The sequence below is a fragment of the Eubalaena glacialis genome, chromosome 12, assembly GCF_028564815.1.
Source record: "Eubalaena glacialis isolate mEubGla1 chromosome 12, mEubGla1.1.hap2.+ XY, whole genome shotgun sequence".
NCBI classification, from domain to species: domain Eukaryota; kingdom Metazoa; phylum Chordata; class Mammalia; order Artiodactyla; family Balaenidae; genus Eubalaena; species Eubalaena glacialis.
Window position 1 is genome coordinate 104,904,242 of NC_083727.1, and position 18,497 is coordinate 104,922,738.

Here is an 18,497-nt window from a genome sequence, read left to right on the forward strand (position 1 = left end):
GCTAACATCATCTTTTCATATAGATACAATAAAAAGAAAAGAAAGAAGAAAAGAATAAAGGAAAAAAATTTCCTCCTTATGATGAGCACTCTTGAGATTTACTCTGCTACAACTTTCCTATATATCATATAGCAGTGTTAACTGTAGTCATCATGTTTTACATTACATTCTTAGTACTCAGTTATCTTACAACTGGAAGTTGGTACCTTTTGACCACCTTCTTCTAATTCCCCCTCCCTTTACCATTGCCTCTTGTAACCACAAATTTGATCCCTTTTTCTATGAGTTTGGGTGTTTTTTTGTTTTGTTTTGGTTTGTTTTAAGATTCTACCTATAAGTGAGATCATATGGTATGTCTTTTTCTGTCTGTCTTATCTCAGTATAATACCTTAAAGATCCATCCATGTGGTTGCAAATGGTAGGATTTCCTCATTTTTATGGCTGAGTAATATTCCAGTGTGTGTGTGTGTGTGTGTGTGTGTGTGTATACACATACACACAACTTCTTTATTCATCCATCAGTGGACACCTAGGTTGTTTCCATGTCTTGGCTATTGTAAATAATGCTGCTATGAACATGGGGATTCTTTTTGAGTTAGTGTTTTTTTACCTTTGAATATATTCCCAGAAGTGGAATTTTTAACTTTTTGAGGAATCTCCATACTGTTTTCTATAGTGACTGTACCAATTTGCAGCCCCTCCAGCAGTGCACAGGGGTTCCCTTGTCTCCACATCCACACCAGCATTTGTTATATCTTGTCTTTTTGATGATGGCCCTTCTGTCAGGCATGAGATTTTATCTCACTGTGGTTTTAATATGCATTTCCCTGTTGACTAGTGATGTTGAGCATCTTTTCATGTACCTGTTGACCATTCATGTATCTTCTTTAGAGAGAAGTCTATTCAGGTCCTTTGCCCATTTTGTAATTAGGTTATTTGTTTGTTTGCTATTGAGTTGTACAAGTTCTTTATGTGTTTTAGATATTAACCCCTTATCAGATATATGGTTTGCAAACATTTTTTCCCATTCTGTAGGTTGTCTTTTTACTTTGTTGATGTTTCCTTTTGCTGCTGCAAGGAATAGCATTACTTTTTTTTTTTTTTGGCGGCACTGTGTGGCATGCAAGATCTTAGTTCCCCGACCAGGGATCGAACCCTTGCCCCCTGCAGTGGAAGCGCAGAGTCTTAACCACTGGACCTCCAGGGAAGTCCCTAGCATTACTTATTATTATCACAGCAATAGAATTACTTACTGTTGGTAAGAACAGAATTACTTATTAGAATAAGTGTTAGGTTCTATGGGAACATCAAATAGGGAGCCTAACCTAGTCTAATTAGGAGACAGTCTCCTCAAGGAAACAGCTTAGGCTGAGTCCTGAAAGTCTAGGAATCATCCAGACAACAAGGAGGTTGTAAGTGAGGGAGCAGGAATTGTATCTTTCAGAGCAGCACGTGCGAAGGCCTGCTCGCTAACGAGGGTGTCGAAAGTTCTAGAATGAACTTGAGAGGAATTGTTCAGTGTAGCTGGAGCAGAGGGTGCAGGAGTGATATTGATGAGCATACATGGGCTGTACAGAGGTATGTAGCAGCGAGATGTTAAAGCCACATTAAGCATTTAGACTGTATCTTAAAGGCAGCAGGAAACCAGTGAAAGGGCTATCCTGAAGCAGTACTTGGTAAGACATGATGATTGAGATATGATGATTGGTAAGAGATGATGATTGAGATATCTTGGTGGTCTCTTCTAAGGAACTATCTGATGGAGATGGAGAGAATTTATTATATTCAAAAAATATGTAGGAGAATGGCTTGGAGAGAAAACTTGGTAATTGATTCCGATTTAAAGTAGATTTTTTTAAAAGGGTCAAGGGTCACTCCAAGATGTATAGCTTTTGGTCAACCAGATGGATGCTGATGCTGTATTTTGAAATGGAAATTACAGGGGAAGGATCAGGATTTTGGGCGGGGGGAGAGAGGGAACTCTGTTTACGAATCGTGAAATTTGAAGGCCTTTGTGAAACAGCTAGGTGGCCACTGGGTTTATGAGTATGAAGCTCAGGTGAGAGACCTGGGTTGGTTTCATAGATACAGAAGGCATCACTATACAGGATACCATTTTAAGCTGAGCAGTATAACATTATTTCACTTAAAAAAGATTTATGCACACTTGTTGGTACATATGAATTAATATTTTGTAGTTATTTTATCCCCCACTTTTGTTTTTATTTTTTAAAACAGTTCTGGGCTATTTCCTCTTCTTGCAAATGCTGCCATGTCGGTGAAACCAACATTGCTAAGTTTGTATGAGATATATTATCTGCCTTTGGGTAAAACACTGAAGCCTGGTCTACAAGGATTGCTAACTGGTATTCTTCCTGGCTTAGAAGAAGGATCAGAGTACTATGAGAGGTAAGATAGTACTGTTATTGCTGCAGCTAAGTAATCAAAGTCATGGATTTGTCAGCAAGCATCCTTAAATCAGTAATATTAACATCACAAAAACTAATTATTCTTGACACTTCAGTATATCACCTGAAGGTTTTTATAGCAAAAAAATTATTGTAGTGTGTCTAGTTTGTGTATCACACTGAAAATTTAGCTGAGTAATAAGAGCACAGACTTGGAAGGTAGATGGACTGGGTTCAAATCCTAGTTTGACAGACACTGTGTGAGCTTAGGAAAGCTTTTTCAACATTTCTGAACTTTACTGAGTTTTCTCATGTATAAAAAAGCATAACCTATTTCATTGTGTTACTATAATATTTCAATATCACTTAGTCTAGTGCCTAGCACATAAAAATTACTCAAAAATTTGTGACCCATAATTTAAAATAATAGTACAATAGATAGGACATTTAAATTAATAAAAAGAATGGGAAATTGGGCCATGTACCATCAATTTTTAAATTGTTAATGGTGGAAAATAGCCTAGCACCAACCTATTGACATGATACTCTTGATGTTTTAACTCTTCAAAGAAAATGATTTGATCTGTTTTGGAGCCTGTTATTTCTTTGGAAGTTAATAGTGGTAGACAATGCAGGGTAACGTTAAGTATCTTTAATATCTCGGTTACTGATATTCTTACCAAAAAGGAAATTATGAATTAAGGTGGCAGAAAAAGAAAATGCCAAACTTTCTTTACAAGTACACGTAATGATTTAAATTTAAATCATTTATTCCAGTGCATTGACCAGCTACTCTATTTTATTGTATTTCATCTGCTCCCATAATGCTGTAAGAGTCTAATCCTGAAAATATTGGATTACTCTTATAAGCTACTTTGAGAAAAAATACTTTTGTCCTCAAAACTTATCATTTACTTTTATTAAATTTTTACTTACTTGCTTACAATTTTAGAAACACAATGTGAGATTATTTTATTAAGTTTATAAATCAGTCTTGTTTTAAATTGTTTTATTAATTCTAAGGGAAGCATACAATGAATACCATTTTATAAATCTGCTAGTTATAATTAAAAATTTAACGTAGAAATTGAATAATGATCTTTATGACTGTGGTATCTCTATGATTTAATCTTGTTATGTTTCTTAGTCCTTTGGGCTATTGTAACAAAATACCACAGACTGGGTAGAAATTTATTTTCAGAAATTTAGAAATATTCAGAAATGCAAAAATTCAGAAATTTATTTCTCACAGTTCTTGAGGCTGGGAGTCCAAAATCAAGGTGCCAACATGGCCATGCTCTGGTGAGAGCCTTCTGCCTGGTTCATAGCTGGAGCCTTTCCCCTATATCCTCATCTACTGGAGGGGACTTTGGAGCTCTGTTGGTATTTCTTTCATAAGAACACTAATCTCATTCATGAGAGCTCCACCCTCATGACTTAAGCACCTCCCAAAGGCTCCACATTCTAATACCATCACTTTGGGGGATCAGGGTTTTAATGTATAAATTTTCAGGGGACATAAACATTCAGACCATAGCAATATGTTTTGCCAGTTATTTCACACAAGTTGTATAAAATGATATGAAAACATGTTCTTTTAATGTGTAGGTAAATTGAGGCTAGAAGGGATTACAGTGTTAGTATTAAATCACATAGTAAGTTAACAGTAGAACTCGTCATCAGATTCTCTTGATTCTGAATCTGCTATACAGCAATGTAATAATTTTTGTGTATTGCATTGTTTATCTTATGTTTAAAACAAATGAAAGGTAATTATTCTTTAAATGCAGTTCTTAATAAAACAATAATGCATCTCTGATTTTGTCATAGGATAATTCATTGAAATAGTGAATTACATAATGTGATTTCAAAGAGAAGGGAATATTTAGAAATAGGCTTTAAAATTTTGTAGAAAATCAACAGAAGATATGTTCTGCTATAGGATTATTATTAACTATAATGTATGTGGGTTTAACAACCCACTGAGGCAGATGGGACTTGTGGTGGTATTTTTGTTGTTAATCTTCATTTTACAGATGAGGAAACTGAACTGAAGAAAGACTAAGTGATTTCCCCAGATTACACAGCTAGTAAATGGGAGAGCCAGGACTTACACCCAGTTCTCTGACTCTGATGTGTATGCTTCTTCCCATCTATGGAACATATGACTACAGCAGGGATGCTTTCATACATTCTGGGAGAGGATAATGATTTGTGTTTAACATCGTGAAGCTAAATATTTCCCTTTTTCAACCACTCTATTTTGTGCCTCAGAACAAACACATTACTGGAAAAGGTTGCTACTGCAGTGGACCAGTCGGCATTCTACAGTGCCCTCTGGGGTAGTCTTCTTACCAGTCCTGCTGTGCGTTTACCTGGAATCACGTATGTTCTCGCCCATTTGAACAGGAAGCTTTCCATGGAAGATCAGCTTTATATAATTGGCAGTGATATTGAGCTAATGGTAGGTATACATGTGGTTGCTCATTTAACTCATACTTCTTTATAGCCAGACACAAAATTCCAGATACTGAGAATCGTGCCACGAATGAAGTTCCTGTTTTCATGGAGCTTACATTTTTCATCAAGGAAACTTAAAGACCAAAATAGTCGCTAATTATTTTTTTGAAAACCTACAAGTTTTTTTTTTCAAGGAAAAGGAATTGTTATTTATATGTTATCTTTATTATCTGTTATTCAAGCAAATAAATGGTCTTTATTACCATCTTGCTAACTGATTAGACCATTGTTAACATAGCCACATTCATTATATTATCCCGAAGTGTACCTTCTGTTGATCATAGATTTCTTTATAGGAAAGACAGATTTTAGACAAAGTGATAGCCAGTTTCTGTATGGGATTTATGCAAAATGATGTATTACTAAAGCAGATAGTGAAAGATAGTTGAAAAAAATCACATTGGTTGTTTGCTTATACTTTTTAATTTCAAGATTAAGAACAGAAGGAAACCTTTTATCTCTGTAGAGCACTGTACTCTTAAAATGAGCAAGGAGTGAAAAACAAAGAATCCCTTAAGGGTCATTTTGAAATGTTTAAAGAAAAAGGTTGTGATTAATCATCCTTTACTTTTTCCCCATATGATTATGAAATGACAGATTTTTATGTAGATTTTTGGTTATATGTATTAAAGTGTAATTAACATACACTGAAATTAACTCGTGTGTACAGTTGTATGAATTTGACAAATACATAGTCATTTGTTAAATTCATACATACTATAGTATACTATACATACTATATACATATATACATACTATAAAATCAAGATAGAGAACATTTACATCACCCCAAAAAGTTCTTTTTTGTCCCTTCATAGTCACTGTCATTCCCCTGCACTCCCAAGCCCTTGTAAACACTGGTCTATTTTCTATTCCTGTAGATTGTGCTTTTTACAGAATGTTACATAATAGAATCATGCAGTGTTAGCTGTTGTCTGGTTTCTTTTACTTTGTACAACATGTTTGAGAATCATCCATGTTTTTGCATGTATCAATAGTTTGTTCTTTTATATTGCTATGTAGTATTGTATGAATATACCATAGTTTGTTTATTCATTCACTGATTAATGAACATTTGAGTTCTTTCCAGTTTGGGGCAGTTATGAATAAAACCAATATAAACATTTGCATACAGTTATTTATATAGACATATGTTCTTTCTTTTCCATTTACAACTATTTCTCTTTTTTTTCATATTTATTTATTTCTTTATTTGGCTGCGTTGGATCTTGGTTGTGGCACACGCGATCTTTTGTTGCGGCGCACGGGCTTCTCTCCAGCTGTGGCACTCAGGCTCTAGAGCACACGGGCTCAATAGTTGCAGGGTGTGGGCTCTCTAGTTGTGGTGCACGGGCTCCAGAGCACGTGGGCTCAGTAGTTGAGGCACGCAGCCTCTCTAGGTGTGGCGCACAGGCTCTAGAGGCTGCAGGCTTAGTTGCCTCGCGGCATGTGGGATCTTAGTTCCCCGACCAGGGATCGAACCCGCGTCCCCTGCATTGGAAGGCAGATTCTTAACCACTGGACCACCAGGGAAGTCCCTCTTTTTTTTTAAATTTTTATTTTATATTGGAATATAGTTGATTTATAATGTTAGTCTCAAGTGCACAGCAACATGATTCAGTTATACATATACATATATCTATTCTTTTTCAAATTCTTTTCCCATTTAGATTATTACAGAATATTGAGTAGAGTTCCCTGTGCTGTACAGTAGGTCTTTGTTGGTTATCTGTTTTAAATACAGTAGTGTGTATATGTATACTCCCAACCTCCTAATTTATCCCTTCCCCCCATCTTCCCCCTTTGGTAACCATAAGTTTGTTTTCTGTGAGTCTGTTTCTGTTTTGTAAATAAGTTCATTTGTGTCATTTTTTTTAAGATTCCTTATATAAGTGATATCATATGATACTTGTATTTCTCTGTCTGACTTACTTCACTTAGTATGATAATCTCTAGGTCCATCCATGTTGCTGCAAATGGCATTATTTCATTCTTTTTAATGGCTGAGTAATATTCCATTGTATATATGTACCACATCTTCTTTATCCAGAGATATATTCTTATTTCTTGGGAAAATACCTAGGAATGGGATTCCTGCTTTAAAAGGTAAATATATGTTTAACTTTTGTTTATAACAGCTTTATTGAGATATAATTCACATACCATGAAATTTATCCTTTTGAATTGTACAGTTCAGTGGTTTTTAGTATATTCACAAAGTTGTACAACTATAACCACTAATTTGAGAACATTTTCGTCACCCCAGAAAGAAACCCCATCTGTACCCATTAATCACATCACATTTTCCCCTCACTCCTGTCCCTAGCAACCACTGTCTATTTTCTGTTTCTATAGATTTGCCTATTCTGGACATTTCATATAAATGAAATATATAATATGTAGTCTTTTATGAATAGCTTCTTTCACTTACCATAATATTTTCAAGATTTGTTCATATTGAAGCATGTACTTCATTCCTTTTAATGGCTGATTAATATTCTATTGTATGGATATAACACATTTTATTTATCCATCATTCAGTTGATTACAGTTTGGGTTACTTCTGCTTTTTGGCTATTAAGGAATAATTCTTTATGAACATTCATGTATAAGTTTTTGTGTAGACATAAGTTTTTGTATCTTCTAGGTATACACCTAACAGTGGGATTACTGGGTCACATGGTAACTATGTTTAACTTTTTGAGGAACTGGCAAACTGTTTTCCAAAGTGACTGTACCGATGTACATTCCAATTAGCAATATACGAGGGTTCCCTTTCCCTACATCCATTTCAATACTTGTTATTGTCTGTCTTTTTTATTATAGCCATCCTAATGGGTGTGAAGTGTTATTGTGGTTTTGATTTGCATTTCCCTGATGACTAATGATGTTGAACATATTTGTGCTTATTGGCCATCTTTAAATCTTTGGAGAAATGTCTGTTCAAATTCTTTGCCCGTTATTTAAATTGGTTTATTTCTCTTTTTGTTGTTATGTTGTAGGAGTTCTCTATACATTTTGGATATGAAATTCTTATCATATATATGATTTAAAAATATTTTCTCCCATTCTCTCAGTTGTCTTCTCACTTTCTTGATAGTGTCCTTTGAAGCACAAAAATTTTAATTTTGATCAAATCCAATTTATCTGTTTTCTTTTTTGTCATTTGTGCTTTTGGTGTTAGATATTATCTAAGAAATTGTGTCTAATCTAAGCTCAAACAGATTTACTTCTATATTTTCTCCTAATATATGTTTTAAGGTTATAAGAAACTACCAAACTATTTTCCAAATGTATTGTTACATTTCCTTTTAATGACTTAATGGAAGTTTTAAAGAAGTCATTTTTTTAAATTTCTTTAAAAAAACAAGTGCCATAATTGGAAAACTGTTTATAATACATCACAGTCAAAGGATTAACCTCCTTATTATTCAAAGAGCTACATAAATAAATAAGTAAATATTAACAGTCAAGTAGAAAAATTGATTTGAACAGAAACTTAACCTAAGGAAATAAAAATAATTCAAAGGTACGAAAAAATTCTCAATGTTATTTATAAGAAGAGAAATAAAAATTTAAACTGTATGAAGATACCCGTTTTCATACATCAGATTGGCAAAAACAAAAAATGTGTGGGTAAACACGGAAAAACAAATTGTCACACAGAGCTGGTGAGAATATAAATATACATAACCTTAAGACAAAGCATTACGCTATTTAAATTGCAACTGCGTATATCACAATATCTGGCAATTCTGCTTTGAAAGATTTATCCTATAGGTGTGCTTGTATATTATGTAAGTATATTGCAACATTATTTACAATAGTAAATGGTTGTAAACAGTATAAATGTCCATCATTAGGAGCCTAGTTAAATAAATTAGGATTCATCTATGAAAGGAAGTATTTCTTTGGATATAAAAAATGAAGCTCTTTATGTAGTGTTAAGGAAAGCTCTTCAGAGTATGTTGTTAAATGAAGAAGGCAGAGTTTGGGATTATGCATGCATGTTTTTATTCACTTATATTTGCAGAAAGTATTAACCGATAGTCTTGATTGTTTACACAAACAAAACTGGGTGGTTGGAAACAGATGGGGGAGAAACTTTTGGCTGTGTACTCTTTTGTGCTCCTTAATTTTAAACTATTATAATATATTTACCTATTCAAAACAATGTAAAAATGTGTAATTAGTGATAAAAGAAACTTGGAAGCATACTTCTTTTTTTTGAGGAAAATGAAGCATTGTTACATTTTCATGGTAACTGTTTCCCAGGGTAATACACAATAGATACTAAAGACTCTCTTATTTTAGGTAGAAGCAGTAAGCACTTCGGTGCAGGATTCAAGTGTACTGGTACAGAGAAGCACACTGGACCTCATACTCTTCTGTTTTCCATTCCACATGAGTCAGGTAAAACAATAATGCCAATATCAACATAAGGCATTCTTTCGAAATTCATAGATTCCTGATGTGTAGTTATTTTTAAAATTGGATTTAAGTTGGATTCTTTTGTTTTATAAACCAGTAAATACATAGAAAACAAGTTCCCTTTTTAAGGAGTGGAATTTGTGAAATTTGGGGGAAAATAAGATTTATTGATTTGGATAAGAATATGAAGAATGAAATAGATTATTTCATACCTTTAAAAAAAAAGTTTTAACCTTTAAAAAGCAAGAGGTACTGTTATTCATTGCTAGCTGTGAGTAAGCCAAGACTCTGAGACCCAGGCCTTCTACCTAGCTGTTATCCCTGTCCTAATGTCATCTTTTCTTGGTTTGGTGATTCTGGGGATGTATGTCAGACCCTTAGCAGAGTTGGCTGTAATTTGAAAGCCAAATATTTAGTTACTCTGACATTCTCTAGTACAGTTGAAATTTGAACAAGGGTTTGAACTGCACAGATCCACTTATATGCAGATTTTTTTTTCAGTAGTAAATACTGCAGTACTACAAGATCCACAGTTGTTTGAATACTAGGATATGGAACTGCGGATATGGAGGGCCGACTGAAATTATGCTTGGATTTTCCATTAACTGTCGGCACTCTTAACCCCCTCTTTGTTCATGGGTCAACTGTACTTTCATGACAGTTGAGAGTAGCTCACTTAAATCGTAAATGAAGCTGGAACTTAATTTAATCACTATCCTCATTTTTTAAGGAAGTGATCTAAATTCTTTTGAGTTCTAAATTCTGATGAGCAATTCAGAGCACCAATGTGTAAGTATTCAGAATGGTGGAACTACATACCTAACAAATGTAATAAGAAATGGAAAACTTTTACCTTGGAAAAGTAAGTTTGTTTCTAAAATGTCGTTAGCAGAAAAGATTATTATTTGGGATTTTGTAAGAGCTGTGGTTAGTAGATAACTAGTGAATTTTCATTATGATTGGCCATGCTCAAATTTTTCTTTATTACTTTATTCAGTTTGAAATTGAGTTATTAATAATTGAAGAATCTTACACTTCATTGCCTATACTGTTCCCTAGTAATAGGAACAGTATTTTTATAGGGGTGGGACATAAACCACCCCCAGTTTCTATTTTAAGACTTGCCATCCTTAAGCCAGGGGCCTTTATTCTGCCTCTGGCTTTTCACAGAAACGGCTGCTGGGGCATATCAGTGTAGTCTAAACTTACCAGTAGAGAGGTGGGCAAGCAGCCCGCAAGGTAAGAATGATTTTTTACTTTTTAAAAAGCTTATAAAAGAAAACAAAGGAGATTATGGCAAAGAAATATATGTGGCTCAAAAGCCTAAAATGTTTATTAAAAAAACGTATTAACCTTTACTCTTAAACATTCCCATTGCTTTCTTCCCTTTCAAACTTTCAACGCTATTAGTCCTTCAGTATACTGATAGATGATTCAGCAAGATCTAAAGAATTAAGTCATGGTAGACTTAAATTGAGAAGAACAATGTAATCTCACTAGACCAGTACTTCTCAGCCTTTTTTCAGCCTGAGCTTCTTTCAGTACTTTCTTACTCTACCACCTCTGTATCCCTACCAACCAAGAAGATTTTCTCTGCCTTCCTCATGTAATTTGTATTATGAAAACAATAGCTGTGTTGAATATGTTTTTTAAAAGTACATACTCCACCCAGACCCAATTCTAATACTCTTCCCCCCCATTACTATACCATATTATTAGATTACCTGAGAAAAAGGATCAAAGGATCATGACAGAGTAATCTTTGTTCCCCACTTTCCTCCTTTACATGTCTTGCATGTAATAAACTCATAACAAGTATTGATTGCAATGGTAATTTAAGAGAGCCTTCATTACCTTATCCCAAAAAGAGTGATTGCTGTTAGGAGTGTTAGCACTTCACAAGTTTATTAGACTCTTTTTATTAATTTTATGGAAAGTTGACCCTAATCTCTAGAAGTTAGACCTTTAATTGAGATTATAATAGAATTTTTTTCCATATTAGCAATATGTAGTGGTGTCAATAGTAATCAAGAAGTGACTTCTTACTTTCTTAGGAAAGTAAGCTTTTCTCTCAAAATAAGATTGGAAGACATTAGTACTTTTCATATCTTGTGACAATATCTGTGACCTACATATCTGAGGTTAAATAGGTAGATCAGCAGTTCTTTGGTTTCAGGACCCCATTACACTCTTTAAAAATATTGAGGATCCTAAAAATTCTTTTGCTTATGTAGGTTAGATCTATCTATGTTTATCATATTATAAATTAAAACTGACAAATTTTAAAATATTTACTAATTCATTTAAAATAATAACAAAGTTATCACATGAGTACAAATAATATTTTATGAGAGTATTTTCCAACATGTTAAAAAAAATTAGTAGATTAGCATTGTTTTATATTTTTTGCAAATCTCTTTAATGTCTGGTCTAATAGTAGAAAGAAGAATGCTCGTATCTACTTCAGCATTCACTCTGTTGTGATTTTTTTCTTTTGATTGAAGTATATGGATAAAATTTGATCTCACACAGATACTAGTTGGAAAAGGAAGGAGTATTTCAATAGTCTTTTTTGTTAAAATAGTATATTTTTCTTTGATACTACACCAAAACTCAACAAGCTATAGTTGTCAAAACAATTAGTTGTAATATGAAGTCTAAAACCATATCAATGAACTTTTCATAGTGTGTTTCATTAAAATCCACTGGTCTGTCTTGCACTTTGAATGGATCTTTTACCCATACATGCTTTTGTAACATCATGATTGGTTGTTTGGAAAGTGTTGTTTTACTGAATTATGCATATCTCCCAAGTGTTAACACAGCAACAATCACATTTATTAGTATCACCACTGATCTCCTCAGTAAAGTTTGTTAGGTATTGGGAAGCTTTCAAGCCAATTCAGTTCAATTCAATATAATTTCAAGCCAAATACAAATTTTCCAAAATTCTAATTTTCTCTTGGAAGCTCAAATTTTATTGTAACAATGAGTATTAATTGTTTTCCTTGAAGTGACAGGCTCACTTTGTTTATTTTTGAGAAAATGTCTGCCAGGTGTCCAAGCCTGCATAATCATAGATCATATCAGTCATTCTTTCAGGTAAAAGTGGTATTCTGTGACAAAAAGCTGTTAGTTCACCTCACAATTCAAATAGTCACACAAGTGCTTTTCCTCGAGCCATCCATCATGCTTCAGTGTACAGTAGGAGTGCTTTATGTATACTTTCATTACACAGAATATTAAAAGACAGGTACTCAAGAGTCAATATTTAATAAAATAAATGTTTGCTGTTTAATCGACATTCTTAAGTGAAACTGACTGTTTTTTCTTTTTTTGTTTTTGACTTTTACTGTAAATACGTAACAGTAAAAAAACAATGACTACAAGTACAGTGGATGCCACTCTGGTACTGCTTCTTTTTGTGTTAAGATGCCAGCAGTTTTACCCACTATTGCATGATCAGAGCAAATGTTAACACATCAAAAAAGGCAAATAACATCTTGGTATTGTTTTATAAATTTTTTTTTTACCTTGTGGTCCTCCTGAAAGGCTCTTAGAGATCCCCAGGAGTCTGGGAACCACCGTTTGAGAATTGCTTAGGTGAATAGAAGACATCTGTGTTCAGATGAGTGACCGTATTTTGGCAGCTGTTGATGATCTGTGTTCTGTAACATGTCAATTATTTCTCTAAGATTCCTTTAAAATAAGCAGGTTGGGTGAATTCCTTTCTAATACTGTCTGTCAAAAAGCATGGTGTAGTAAAAAGGTGGGTAGTCTGATTAAGGAGAGGTGCATTCTCTATCAGCTGGGCACCAACAAGGCATTTAAGTACTTAGGCCCTGTGAGGCTCTGGTCCTTTATTCTAAAGTGGTTGTGAGACTAGGTGATTTCTACCGTACCTTCTAATGCTCAAATTCCAAAATTTTATTCTAAAGTGATTATCTAGTAATATTCTTAAAATTGACAGCAATTTAATTAACTGCTTTCCTTTTTTCTTTTAACTTGAACCCTTTTAGCTGAAACCAGATCTCCTTTAGTAAATCATATTTTAAACATCTAATTAAGGCTATTAGGAAAGAGGCAAAGAAAAAAGTGAATTATTTCTCTTTAAAAGACCTGGAGTAAAATGAAAAAAAGATATTGAGATTTGTTAAAGCTGGGTGATGGTTACAAAAAGGGTTCATTATATTTTCTGTATTTCTCCATGTTTGAAATACTACAGGATAAAAATTTTAAAAAGAACAGGAAATGAAAGACTTGGAATTGATGAAGATAGTGAACTTCTGAACAGTTTATTTATAGTCAGTTGACACCACTACGAATGTGAAAGACTAAAGGCATATTATTTTCTTGTGTCTGTCCCTTCTGGCTCCAATTTCTTTGTTTCTGACAGATTTTGCTAATATTGGATAGGATAAAGAACTTTAAAATGGAGGTTAAACTATTTCAGTTATAGTTTTAGCTATGCAACTAAATAGCTGTGTTATCCAGCTTTTCTGTTTCCTAATCTGTAACATGGAAGTAATAATTCCTGTGTTTGAAAGATCAAATGAGATAATGTTGTATGAAAGTACCTCATAAACCCTCAAGTTCTGAATGTCCTGTGAGGTATTATTTTTTTAAGGAGGAAAGAAAGTAATATATTTTTGTATGTGATTAAGTACAACCACATTCCCAACTGTTGCAGGCCACTCGACCAGACATGATAAGGATCTTGTCAGCAGCCCTGCACGTAGTATTAAGGAGGGATATGTCCCTGAACCGAAGACTTTATGCCTGGCTTCTCGGTAAGTGTTTGATGTGTGTGGTCTTAGCTAGGAAAGGATGAAGGGAAATTTTCCATACATAAGTATTATCAAGTTTATGTATGTCCTAAATTAAGAAGCTAAAAGTTTACTTAAATAGACAAAATAAAGACAGTATGAGTTGTGTATGGTATGAAGAAATCTCAAAAGCTTCTTAGTTGAAGAAGCTGTTTTAATCTATAGGTCATGTTCCCTTTGACAAGATTTTTTTCCCCTTATAAATTGAGGCTGTTATACTCTAAGTATGTAGACAAAGAAGGATAAATTCATAATCAAAATAATGGCATAATATCCAAAACTTGAAAGGAATCAGGACTAGTACTACTGTCCCACACATGGTACCTGTCTCCCACTCAGGCAGTAAAATATTGTGTACACTTTGTTCTTCCATACTTTTTGTGAGTGTTTGGCCTGTCTTCACAACTCTTTACTGCCTAGAGTGAGAAGACACAATATAACTTATTTTGAATTTTCTGAATCTTCAGTTATTTCACTGATTTCAAAAAATCAAGATAATTCTGGAAGTTTACTATGATACTCACTTATGTATTGAACTGGTTTCCCTTTATTAAACTATCTAAAATGATCTCTCTTGCTGACATTGATTGGGCTACTAATTGGTAAGTGTTTAGTGCTGTTTTTGAGAGATTTGCTGTTTTGGTATTTAGTGAACAACAGTTTTAAGAATTCCATTTTAATTTATTTTACAATTTGTTTCCATGGAGGTTTTGATAACAACGGTGCTATCATAGGACCCAGAAGCACAAGACACAGCAATCCTGAAGAACACGCCACTTACTATTTCACTACCTTTTCAAAAGAATTGTTGGTTCAGGTAATGGATGCTTTCATTTTATTTTTTGGTTACTCCGTGACCACTGTAGTTACTCAACAAATAACAAATAAGACAGAGTCCTGCCTTAAATGAATTAATTTACAGTTGAAGGGGTGGAGACAAGACTCACAAACTTCCTAAGAATGACTGTAACAAGCAAATGGCTGCAATAAAATAAGTAAGTAATAGTAAGCTAGACTCACTTCTGTGTCAGTCCTGAGATCTTTTTCTTCATTTACTTTGTTTTCATGAGTTCATCACAACGTAGTTGCAGCTTCTCACCTGTCTGCCTTGTGCAAGTTGGAGCTCTTCCAAAAATGAGCCAGGACCTGTGTTATTTACTCTGAAATTCTAGGGAAATTTGGGTTGCAACAAGAATCTAAATGTTAAAACTACTTTTGTAATGGAAATATTAAAATGATCTATAGGCTTATTTCATATTATTTTTACTTCAATTAAATTTATTCAAGATATCGTAAACTGAGAGAGTACATGGTATCTGAAACAGTTTGAAATAAGTGAGGTTATAAGAATACAGTTTTGAGTTACTAATGGGAAAATAATTGCATAATAGTAGATACTGCCATGATAACGAGTGATAGTTTGGGGCATGTTGACAGTCAAGAGGAACATTTTTATCTTTTAGGAAATCAAATAATTCATGAATTTATTTTTCTAGATTTTCTTTACATTTTCTCTAGAAAAAAAGGTGGAAAAGTTAAGCCCTTTTTTCTTCTGTCAAGAGAAATGAATATAACTTTTCTTTTCCCCCTAGCAGAGGAAAAAAGCCAACTTCAGCAAAAGAACTTCAGAAAAGCAATAGGAGATGTAAATCTCTGTTTACATATGGTTGTATATAAAAATATTTTTCTTAAGAAAAAATCTTTGAATTTGTTTACTTAAATGACTAATGTACTTTTTCTTCTTTGAAGGCAATGGTGGGGATCTTACAAGTGAATGGATTTGGAGAAGAGAGCACTTTAATGCAGGATCTAAAACCTTTTCGTATTTTAATCAGTTTACTGGACAAACCTGAGCTAGGTAATATATACTATCCTAACTATCCTAGGGCATAAGATCATATGTGGTTGTTTTGTATTGCTTCATGATAAAAATAAGACAAAGTCATTACTTAGAAAAATTGCTGTATTTTGAGGTGGCCTTTTAAATACAGGTTCTCAACAATTTCTCACCTAAAATTCACTCTAGAACATTAAGAAGATACAGATGTACATTCAGCTGGTATGTTATCGTATGTCTACCCTGTACTACATAGGTAGCAGAGGAGTCACCTTAAAGGTGCTATCTAAGCTCCTCTTAATCCTGATTAAGGTACTGAAATCGAAACACTGATGCTCTGTCATGACTGTCTTATAGTTCCCAGAATTCAAGGATTTGAGCAAAAATATTTTAGTCACATCCCTCAACCTTCTTCCCCACATCCGCTTTGTTTTATGTGTTTTCCCTTTCTTCACTGTGTACTTCTTATATACTAGATCTCTGGGAAAGATAGTTACGGCACCTGGGACAGAAATTAAGAAAAACTGAAAATATTAACAACGATAAAGTGAAATAATAAAGTATGTAGTTTTATTAAATTATGTGCAGAAGTTTTAGCAAATATGCATAAGTTCTCTCACCAACTCTTAAAAGAAAAATGAAAAAATTTAAATATAAAAATAACTTGAGTTGTACCAGTGGCTCTATTATGTGGTAATAGATGGAAGTTCAGGAAGTTTTCTGAGGAGATTGGCATCTCTTATAGCAGTAAAGTTTAGCCTTGTGCACTTGCACTTTTGTATTATTTTAATTAATAATAGTAATATAAGTTACATTCATTGAATACTCATTATATTCTGGGAACCATGCTACCCATCTTACAGAATTTTTCCTAACCCTTACACTGATGGTCCCATAAGTTTGCTATTATCCTCATTCTGCATGAAGAAACTAAAGCTCAAAGAAGTTACATAACTTGTCCAAGCTAATAGAGCTATTAACTGGCAAAACCAATTTCCCTGATTTTGTAATTTCTATTAAGTCAACCTATGTAGTTAAATAAACATTTGTTCAGTTATTTACTATTTTACTGTTAGCCTCTCAGGATGTGAAGTTTAGTTTCACTTCTGGAAAAAACATTATTTTTTCAAAATACTTGTTTTAAAGCATACTTTAATTGTGCCAATTTGTGGGTAATCATGATTTGTAATATTAATTGTTGTCTTTAATATGTATATTAATTTTAGGACCTGTAATTCTAGAAGATGTCCTCATTGAAGTGTTTAGAACATTATATTCTCAGTGTAAAGCAGAACTGGATCTTCAGATGGAACCACCCTTCAGCAAGGATCACGCTCAGTTAAGCAGGTGGCTTACCAAAAAACTAAGCGTGACACAAAGGTCCTCCTTTATTAACATTCGTAAAGTAGACATCGCTATATGAAATTTGTGTTGTGAATGAGTGAGTTTGATTTAAAGTATCACTATATTTTAGTAATGTGAACTCTCATAATTAACTGCACTGACCTTTCAAACAGACATGTGTAGCATGAGTGCTGTGTACAATGCCACCACCTTCCAGGGTTGGTTCTCAACCTCACCAGTTTAGAAAACTAAATTTTAGCAGTTAATGTGAAGATATAGATTCCAGGGAATTCATCCACGCTTATCAAACTCACAAGAGATTAGCTTTCACATGTCAGTTAATAATGAAAGCTGTACCTTGCTTGGTAACCAGGCCTGGTAGTTTGCATGGGGTAGTGCCCTCTTGGTGCCTTGACATACTCAGGAGACCAAAGTATAGATCAGAAAAAGACTTGGAACACAGAATTAACTGAATCAGGGGGCACTAGGCGTTCTTTAAAGACTTTTTTTCAAGTGATGGTTCTTTCTTCTTTCAAATTATTTCTATATGTATATATGTGTGTGTTTATATATACACATTTTTTTTTAATCCCTGGGAGAAGTCATATAACATTAGCATATCCTCTTCTCTCAGTCAGTGGTAGATACATGCTGACAAAGTCTTACTTTTTCATTTCTTTTCTACTTTAAGGAGCCTACCTGTTTTCCAGTCTCATCTATCATTATGACAAAAGGATCCAAGACAACAATTTCTTTTACATAGTTTGCATTTTATTAATTAATTTTTTTTGGCTGCACTGCATGGCTTGTGGGATCTTAGTTCCCTAACCAGGGATTGAACCTGGGCCCTCAGCAGTGAAAGTGCAGAGTCCTAACTACTGGACCGCCAGGGAATTCTCACTTTGCATTTTATTAGTGTCACCTTGGTGACACTTTGGAGATAACCTGGGCTTTCCTAAAGCATACTTTTATATATTAAAACTTTTTAAGACAGTTTTTGATTTCTGATAAATATAATCTGCTCTGATTTTTGTTTGAGCAGTTAATATTGACTAACCTTGTACTCTGTTTCATTCTGTACACTGCCTGATAATTTATTTTGTCCCATAGAGTATTTAATTAGCCTTTTGT

The 18,497-nt window shown here is 33.8% G+C and overlaps 1 protein-coding gene across 4 annotated transcripts in view; it reads left to right on the plus strand.

Annotated features, from left to right (window-relative positions):
• Window positions 1–18,497, plus strand: part of DOP1A (DOP1 leucine zipper like protein A) — a 109,870-nt gene that overhangs the window by 34,255 nt on the left and 57,118 nt on the right. For all 4 annotated transcript variants that reach the window (XM_061207539.1, XM_061207541.1, XM_061207538.1 and 1 more), the window contains exons 4-10: window positions 2,239–2,409; window positions 4,683–4,872; window positions 9,243–9,341; window positions 14,050–14,149; window positions 14,893–15,002; window positions 15,935–16,043; window positions 17,249–17,369. In XM_061207539.1, coding sequence (XP_061063522.1) covers window positions 2,239–2,409; window positions 4,683–4,872; window positions 9,243–9,341; window positions 14,050–14,149; window positions 14,893–15,002; window positions 15,935–16,043; window positions 17,249–17,369 — 900 coding nt within the window. The remainder of the gene's footprint in view (window positions 1–2,238; window positions 2,410–4,682; window positions 4,873–9,242; window positions 9,342–14,049; window positions 14,150–14,892; window positions 15,003–15,934; window positions 16,044–17,248; window positions 17,370–18,497) is intronic.